The following is a 9,524-nucleotide window of genomic DNA, read 5'->3' as shown; positions in this document are numbered from 1 at the left end:
TTTGTTGAGCCACTGCATGATTAACACACACTGGACAATGTGTCCTCTTTGTGTAGCTCTTATATTTACTGTGTGAAAGAAACACAGAGAGACTGAGCAAGAACTTTAATGAAGCAAAGATATTTTCAAAAATTGTCTGTAAGACCAAAACGGTGTGATCATAACAAGACAACAGCTAAGGTGTTACAGACAAGAAACGGAGACGATGCATCAAATTTCTACTTTACCGCATTTAAAATGATAAATAACTTGTAACTTCAACTATATATACGGAGACAAAGCAAAAACCAGTCAACTTAAAATAACAAGTTCATACAATTTCCACAAATGCGTGTATTTGTTAACTAAATATATACTCATTCATATCAACATAGATACTTTTGTTCTTTTTTGTACAAACTATGCGCTAGTATTCAAAATTATAAAAATTGCAGGGTCATAAATAATGCATGCCACAGGTTAAAAGAGAGTAAGATGCACAACAGATCCTCGTAGGCACCCACATTAAATACAAAGGAATGCAGTGGGCAGACCCGATTCCTTTGAACATTTTGCTTCTGGCAACGTTTACACAGCAAAACAGGATATCACAAAGAAAATCTTACGCCCATTTTCGCTGTGTGCTCCAATGACAGTTGAGCAACCGTGATACCTTGGTCTATTTTAGCTAATTAGCTAAAGGCTAGTTTTCATGGGAAGTCCCTGCGATGGATGTCGTTAGGCACCCTAGAAAATACAAACAATAAATAAATGTAGAAAAGAGAACCAAATTTTTAAGAAGTTTAAAAGATGTTGCTGAGGGACCTGTAGAGCGACACATGTTCACATCTTATGTTAGCTAATGTTAGCAAAACACTAGCTAACCAGCTTGCTAATCTACATCAACCTTTAGCAGGAATGAAATGATAATTGCAATAAAATTCCTGACATTACATTACAGTATTACAGCTCAAAAGTTTAATCATTGGAATGACCACATTTGTTTTCTACACATTGAAAAACTCATGGTAAATACTGTCCAGCATTAACTTAAGTTAGCAACGCAGGAGCAGCAGGCAACATGTTTATTCTGTCGATGAAAATATTACACAGGACGAGGTTTTCCATGCAAAACTTAGTGGAATGATTTCAGTGTGTACATTTCCATAAGATTTTAACAATATTACTATAATACTGATAATTTTGGTCACTAAAACCTACCTAGTTAGCTAGCATTTAGCTAACACTAGCTAACTTAAGATTAAAGTTGGCTGATATTATTGGCTCAATACGGGTCTAACACAGCTATACTGGTCTATATTTTTGTATCAGCAAACATGTCTGTTTCTAACAGAACATAACGCAGATTGTTTTTATTTGTTAGCTTGAAAGGCAGCATTTTATGTATATTTTTTCTTTTTTCCTTCCTTATAAAATATTCTGTACAAAAGGATATCAGCCGATGTATCGATATCAGAAGATTTTTTCACTCATTGCTGGCTTCAGCTCAAAAAAATCCAGTATCAGTCGGGCCATACTTAAGACGGGACCCTGTATAAGAGGACAAAGTTGTTTGAGGTACCAAGCTCAAATGTTATTGGAGCACAGAGTGAAATGGGGTGGGACTTAGGAAAGGTCAAATGATACAGTATTTTAATAGAGCCAAATTATGCAACTGATCAGACAGGAATGTTGAAGTGGAAACAGCAAAGGTGTTAGTGATATTTTGGTTGTTCGGCCTTCAGCATCTGATTCTCCCTCTCCGGTGAGGCGTTGCGAGTCTGCAGGTGGTACATAAATTATATCCCTGCCTTCTCTTGAAGCCTCTGTGTTCAAAGGGACATAAGCTCCTGGTAATACTCACTGATAAAAACCCTGACCTGAAAAAAAGATTTTTTTTTGCTGGTGGTGGCGCATGGATAATTCAGAGCCAGAAACATTGACATCATTGTGTAAACACATTTAACAGCAAGGACAAGGAGTGTTTTGTGCAAGTGTGTGTTTATGTGTATTTGTGTGTCTGTATAAGCAAAACCAGAGTCCTCTAGACACCCTCACAAAAAAAGTACACCAACACAGTCCATACAAACACAATCCCGGTTCCTCCTCCAGTCAGAGAGATCACTCAACTTTGTGCCGGTAGATGTCTTTTAAGGCTCTGAGCTCCTCAATCAGAGTTTTGTTTTGATTTTCCAGCACGGCCACGCGATTTTCGAGGCATTTGACGTACTCCTTCTTCTTTCGTCTGCACTCCCGGGCGGCTTCCCTGGGAGCAACAACAACAGTTACAGTGAATAAGAAGCCGTAACATCTCTGGCTTCTCTCCCAGATACAACAGAAAACTCAAGGGAGAAAGAAGGCTCACATTACAAAAGCTTTTCTCTCGTGGAATGAGAAATGAGAGCGTTTAGATGACAATGATTATGGACATGTTTATGACATTAGATACCTTCATGATAGGACTTTACATAATAGAATCAACCAGAGGAGGTGGATGTCATAAACAAAAAAAAAAGCAAGCAAACCATCGGAGATGATTTAGTGATGACTGATCGTAGTAAAGTCACCATGTGGGAGGACAGGGAGCAAACAAGAAAAGTTGGAGTCAGCGCCAGTGGTGACACAAGGTTGTTTACAGCAAACACACAGCGAGCTCAAGGCCCTCTACACACAGCAAGCACATTAAAAGCGGAGCCTAATCGATTTTGCTCACCAGCAAACCACAATTATTCGCATGCAAACTGACATGCTTACAAGCACAGGGGTCTAACAGTTCAAACAGCTGGTCAAGTCAACTCACTCCTCATTCCGAACAAATGTTACAGAACAGAAAATCCCGAGTCAGACAACCTGAGAATTACCAGCTAAACACACTGGATGGAGGAGAATCATGTGGTGAAATGATGATAGGCTGGTGGATATTATTATTACAAACAGTTAGTGTCATACATTATATTGTGGTATTTGCTAGGAGCCAGACTGATGTATTTAAAGGAACAGTTCACCCCCAAATCAAAAATACATATTTTAACCTGGCCTGTAGATTTTTTTGGACCAAAGAGATGTCTGACTTCTCTCCAATATACTCAAGATAATTCCTAGACCTTGTTTTTGAGCATTTTTGTGTAGCAATGATTTTCTTTCTAGTAGAAAGTTGTTCCTACATGAAACTGCTCACAACAAGGTCTGTGGATTATCTTGAGTAACGGGGTCATGAATAGAGATGCTGGTATTGAATTTTTCAAATGTATTTTTTGGTGCTTTGAGCACCACAATTTGAGTGCCATCTAGTCCCATTAAATTGGAGAGAAGGCAAACATCTATACAGCCAATATCTCCAAAACTCTGCAACTTAGACCATAAAAATCTAGATGAATAAACAGCTCTACAGGCCAGAGGAAAAATAAGTACTTTTGATTTTGGGGTGAACTGTACCTTTAAGGCCAATAGAAATATTAACATTCAGGAGTTCCAATAAGCCTACATTTTTATTGGATATTTTAACATAACATTTTTGTAAGAATTCCTTAAATTTGTTCTTTAAAGGAACTGTGTCTAAGATTTGTACTGAGTTTGCAAACTTAACTCCTCACTGAAAAAAACGTAAGACATATTTTTCTCAGACTAATATGATATAATGTGTGAATTAGTCAGCTTCAAATGTGCTGATACAGTAGCTGCAAAGACTGTTTTCAGTCTTTATGCTAAGCTAAGCTAATTGGCTGCTAGTTCTAGCTTCATCTTCAGTGTGCAAACATCTAACATGCATCAAGAAAGCAAATTACCTCAAATATATCGCTGCAATTTCATGTTAATTATGAACCACCATATACACTGATACCAGTAAATATATAAATTACCTAATATCGGCTGACAAAAATCACCGATAATATCTGTATGTCTGATTTATTGTCTGGGGTCTAATGTCCAAGTTGATGAGTATGAATGGTCCTCTGTACCTGTTCTTCATCAAGCGGAGCTCCCTCTTTTGTAAGGCGTCCTCTGGAGGTTTGTGGGAGCTATGAGCGCTGGCCCCCGCCACCCCCTGTGGGAGGCTGGAGCTGGGGTTACGCAGCTGGCAGGCAGTCAGGTCACCTGTGTTGCCTGGGGAGACACAAAACAACACGTTAGTCAACAGGATTGTGTTGCAGCAGCTTTTAGTAATTCCATTACAAAGCTTGTGTTGAAAGTTCGTCCGAACTTCTTGCTGGGATGCAACAATGACTTAAGAAATATCTTAGCTTGAAACGCCTTAGGCTGGAGATATGTTTGCTTTTAACTACACGTTCACAAATGCATCATGGCTGTCTTGCATATCCTTCAGTCATTTGGAGCGATGGTATTGTACGTCCTGAGAAATTAATGCTACACAGGTGTTAGCGTATGGTTAAAAAGCAAGTATATCTCCAGCCTTTAAGGTGCAATATTTAAGAACTGACCACCTGTTGAATTCATGCTCAAGACAAATAGGGGGCAGCACATCACCAGGGTAACAGCTAACTGTAGCTGCCCTTAGCCAGTTATCTCAGTTAGCTGTGCAGCTAGCAGTCCAGAGCACTGAGGAAGCGCTAGCAGAGGACTGCTGGGCCAAGGAGATTTTCAGGCCCAAGGCAGGGGGATCCAACAGGGAATGCTAACGAAGAACGGCACTGGAATGGGCACCAGAATCGGAGCCCGCAAGCAGGCAACAAAACCAGAACTAGGAACCAGCTTCCTAGTGAACATGGCTAGACCGGGACCGAACACAAAATTGATGGAGGTCAGTTTGACAGCGAATATATCTTTGAAGGTTTTAAAAAATCTTACACATTGCACCTTTAAGTAATGTGCAAATCAGTTGCTTAAGAAACAACTCTACCTTTGTAGTTGCATTCATGCAGTTTAAAATGAGTGGGAAGTATCTAGTAATGCCAACCTAAACCACTGCTATTGGGTCATTTAGGCTTTAGTTATTAGCATGAAATTTTGTGTTATTTTTTTGTAAAGGTAATTCAAAATCTTCCCAGTCACATCATTAAACAGATGTGTGATGAAGCTTCAGGTCAGATATGTCGACCATGTCCCTTACGTCTTTTACTCTTCAATAAATGGGAGCGAGCATTAGCAAGCTACTGTAATGTTAGTTGTGTCAGTTTCATCAGTTAGCTATGCAACAGTTATGCAGGTACTGGGTGTAATACTACTAATAACCAATAGGTTATTAGATGGGGTTGCAATGTTAGTCAGGTCTGTCTGACACATTGATCCTTTAGTTTACAGAGGTTTGTGCAAGTTGAAATCTTTGGCCCCGCCCACAGCTCAGAAATATCCTAACTGTGCGGTGTATTGTTAAACCAAAGGCGCTGTCTTTGGTGCTGAAGTAGCAGACAGATTTGCAATTGCGACTTTTTCTCTCAGATCTGGATCTATATGATTGTCCAAATTATACGTACTGTAGGGAGTATTAAAAAATACAAAACTAAGAGTCGCTCATGAGGTGGTTTGCTAGTTGTGGGAGAGCAAAAAAGAACCGGCTCCAGCCCCTGTGTTAAAATGAACAAATTGCCTACTGGGACATGATACATGAACTGAACATGTATCTGAAAATCAATCAAGGAGGGAACTACATTAAAATCTTGTTATACAACTTTGTCGTAAAATGATGAGTAAAATTGTTTTTTGTTCTTATAAAACTAGTTGGATATGTTTTATTGATGAAGATCTGGTGTAATGGCTTCATGTCAGTCAGCATTTTATTTTCAAATTAGTGACAAATATAATAATGTGACACAGGACGAAAATAATCCTGTGACTCAACCCTCACACACAAGTTTTGCTCTTATAAACCAGAAGCTCTTACTCTCAGAAATGAAAGCACTGAATGTTTCACAAACATTTACAAGGATTATCACATGCTCATCAAATGTGTGCTGGGAAATGAAGAATCACATTTGAAATAGTCCTAAGTAGATCACAATAAATAGATATAATTAGAAAGTGTAAGTGATTGAAATCCACATCTAATTCACTCTTCTTTTATCTTATCATGCTGAAAAAGAGACACACACTGAGAGATTGTGCCGTTCTTATCTACTTCTCCCCTTCTGTTCATTGTTTGCTCGGTGCCAGCAGACCTCACTGCCCCTCATGTAATACACTGATGATTAATTCTGTGATATGCTGGACTCGCTAAAGGAACAGCATATAATCACAGCGTGGCCGGCGACTGACGTCAATGCACATCTTATTCGCTGGTTTGCATTTACATGTCGCTGCTGGGGGCCTGTTCCAGGAAAAGCAGCGACGTCAGCTACTGCTGCTATGTGCTCTGAGTGGGCAGAGCACTGAAGCATTTCACAGACCGAGAAACAGACAGTGTATGACTGAGGAGACAAGCAGACACTGTGGAAATGTTATTTATCGGAGTAGATGACTGTGGAGAATGTAGTTTTCAATAATCCTCTGCTACTTTTTTTTCTTTTTTTTTTTTAGAGAGGCCCACTTTTGATGTTATTTGAGAGAATTATTGAACTTTCCAATAGTGGTTTGCAAAAACCATCCCTGAAAGTACAAATAAATATGTCTGAAAAGCCAATTTAATTGCAAAAAGCCTGCAAATCAACAGTGATTTTGTTTGTTGTTTTGAAATTAATAACCACTAACTATATTTTGAAATATTCCCATTTCAGCTGAACAGCAATATTAAAAAAAAAAAAACTATTTTTTTAGACCTGGAGGTAAAAAAAAGAAATCAAACGTACCTGTTTCTGTCTCATCCCCAGTCACAGCCATACTGTATCTACTCCCAGCTTTTCCAAGACAAGCAGTCCCTTTCAGAGTCTTCTCTCTGACTGAAATGTTACCACAGCCAACAGCGAGGCTATGTGTGCAATTTACAATTAGAGGCATTGACATCACCATGACATCACTGGCCTCCTGATGTCAACAGTATGGTTTGCTCTCTCCCCGACACACAGCTATGAGTCAGGGGCTCTGCTGTTTGTCTTAGGAGAAGGAATTTTCTTTCAGCTAAAGTGGAGGACAACACTGAAGAATACAGCGGCTTGTTGAATATGGACAGTCGGTGGAGGCATAAGATGGATTTGGACCTGAATATTTCAAATCCCTGTTTACATATTTACTCAATTTTTTTCCCCACTGTACTTTTTTTCTATCTGTATGTAACCTTTTTATGGTTCAAATCTCACCATGTAAGCCAGAAATAACATTTGATAACATTACTTTCATTGCTATAATCACAATAATATCTTTTTAAAAGTCACTGCAAATCACCAGAGTATTAAACATATCATGACCATTATTTCTCCGTCCCACTGCATTTGAACTGTACACCAAAGGAAGGATCAATGAGTATCAAACCCTTGTGAATACCTTAATACAAATGATACTACAAAGCCAGGTTGCTCATATAGCCAAGTTACTATGTGCATGTACTGTATATGTAGCCACTGTCACAGCAAAACATTATCTCTCAGTCTCAGCTGATTCATTTCATACTTAAATCTTAAGGAGCTGGCTCCCTCTGCAGGCTTTGCAGAGCTAAGCAGAGGACTGAAGTTCTGTTAAGGAAATATGATGACGTCCTACGTTTTCTTTGGAAATTCCCAAAATAATTTCTAAACCATGTGAGGACAAATTAGAGGAAGTATTCACATTCTTTACTAAAGTAAAAACAGCTACTGAAAGAGTCCATGTGAGTAATACTGTTATTTTCAATCTAACTTTATTTCAGACGTATAAAGCCCATATCAGTATAAAAATCATACAATAATATTAGATGTAAATGTATATGTGATGTGATTGACCCAGAAAACACATTTTATACAGCACACTGTACAGTAAACAGTAATTAGTTAATATCAGAGTAAACAGTAATTATTTCCCTCTGACGTGTAGAGGAGTAGAAGTGTAGATTAAATAGAAAAATTAGAATTTGTACTTGAGCACACTACTCATGTAAATGTACTTGCTTACAGTCCATCACCACTGCTGTGAGATCAAATGAGATCATGCTGAATACAACACTTTCTCTTAGTTTAGTCAGCATGTCGGCTTTTACCTTTCAATTTATACATTGTTTTATCTTGTTATATACATAATATACTAATTCAATTCATGCATGTTGTTGGCCTGCAACAAAAATCTAAATACCTACCGTATACTGGGGGATCTCTCCTCTTGGCTCAAGTTTTTTTTTTTTTGGGAGGGGAGAGTTTTTCTTTACTCTTTCAAGGATATACAAGACCTGGGGTGTTGCACACTGTAGAGATTGGAAAGCCCCCTGAGAAAAACTGTGATTTGTGATATTTCTTTCTTGTTATGACCAAAACTTGGCTCTTTTGATAGTAAAGGTTGTTGGCTTTACAAATAACACTTGACTTGACTTGAAGCCTAGTTAGTAAAATGTCACCCTACCTTATGTTTCATATAGCAGTGTAGTGGTAAGTAGTAAACTGTTTCCTGTCGTTTATTGATACAGTTATCATCAAGGTAGGCAAAAAGTGTACTGCTTAAATAATAGATCAGGCTGTTCTTTTTTCTTTTTTTTTTTTTTTTTACACAACCCAGTTATGATTATGAAAACAATAGATCCTTTTCACAGCAGCCATTTTCACATGAATACTAGTGTAAACAGAGAGGTTACCAATAATACAAATTAAAGTTCAGTTCCATTCAGGGCAAACAGAGTCAGGGTGCTGCTATTGTGCATGTCAGCTCACCGGAAAGGCTCTGATACACTAAACTGAATGGGACATTTATTAGTATCATTGGTAACACCAATGTTTACCCTCCGATTTCATATCAATATGGCTGCTGTGAAAAAGGTCTGTAACTTTGCTTTTCTCTTTTTATACAGATCACTAGAATTTGATTCATATGACATTATTCATCAATTGTAAGATACAGCTCTGAGCCTTGGTTAGCCTTTACATTTAGTGTACTTTTATGAATTTCTAGTCATGTAGTTTGAAGTAAAAGCATGTCTAAGGGAGTCAGATGTAATGTCCGCCTGACTACTGTGATACATAGATATTGTAGGATTTACTGTTTTCTCACTTTTATTTTCATTGTTTTATTGACTTTATCCCATTGTTTTATTAATTTCATGCTAGCGTTTTTTACTCGTTTTTCCTAATGGTTAATAGAACGGTTAGCGTCAGTGCCTGAACAGCTGATTTGCAGCCACTGCAGCGCTGTGGTTGACCGTTGCCAAGGCAACCTGACCACTCACTGTCTGTGAAGCATCAACAGTAAACAAAGAGGATGAATGATGATGGATATCATGAACATAATTGTTGTGTGAAGATCAGAACATCAATATTACCCATTTGCCTCAACTGTTGAGTATATTCATTATTTAATACTGTATATTTTGTTCCTATTTTATATATTTCTCCTTGGTTACATTGCTTATTTGCTTTTTTATTATTTATTGTTTTTATCGGTGCATCTTTCTTTCATTGCTATTCACTTTGCTGCTGTAACACTACAAATTTCCCTGTTGCAGGAGTAATACAGGTTTATGTTACCTTAACTTATGTTAT

At 38.0% G+C, this 9,524-nt stretch overlaps 1 protein-coding gene across 1 annotated transcript; it reads right to left on the bottom strand.

Annotated features, from left to right (window-relative positions):
• Nucleotides 1-1,876: 1,876 nt before the first annotated feature.
• On the bottom strand, nucleotides 1,877-6,864 carry LOC146307283 (cAMP-responsive element modulator-like). The gene is made up of 3 exons (XM_084747195.1): nucleotides 6,720-6,864; nucleotides 3,939-4,083; nucleotides 1,877-2,245 (listed from the first exon to the last, which is right to left on the bottom strand). Exons 1-3 carry the CDS (start codon nucleotides 6,748-6,750, stop codon nucleotides 2,101-2,103), a joined length of 321 nt encoding a protein of 106 aa, XP_084603321.1. The 5' UTR covers nucleotides 6,751-6,864; the 3' UTR covers nucleotides 1,877-2,100.
• Nucleotides 6,865-9,524: the final 2,660 nt, after the last annotated feature.

Source organism: Lutjanus erythropterus, chromosome 21, assembly GCF_056507025.1.
Source record: "Lutjanus erythropterus isolate fLutEry1 chromosome 21, fLutEry1.hap2, whole genome shotgun sequence".
In the NCBI taxonomy this organism is placed as follows: domain Eukaryota; kingdom Metazoa; phylum Chordata; class Actinopteri; order Lutjaniformes; family Lutjanidae; genus Lutjanus; species Lutjanus erythropterus.
Note: the sequence above shows the minus strand (reverse complement) of the source record. Positions and strands in the feature narration are given on the sequence as shown.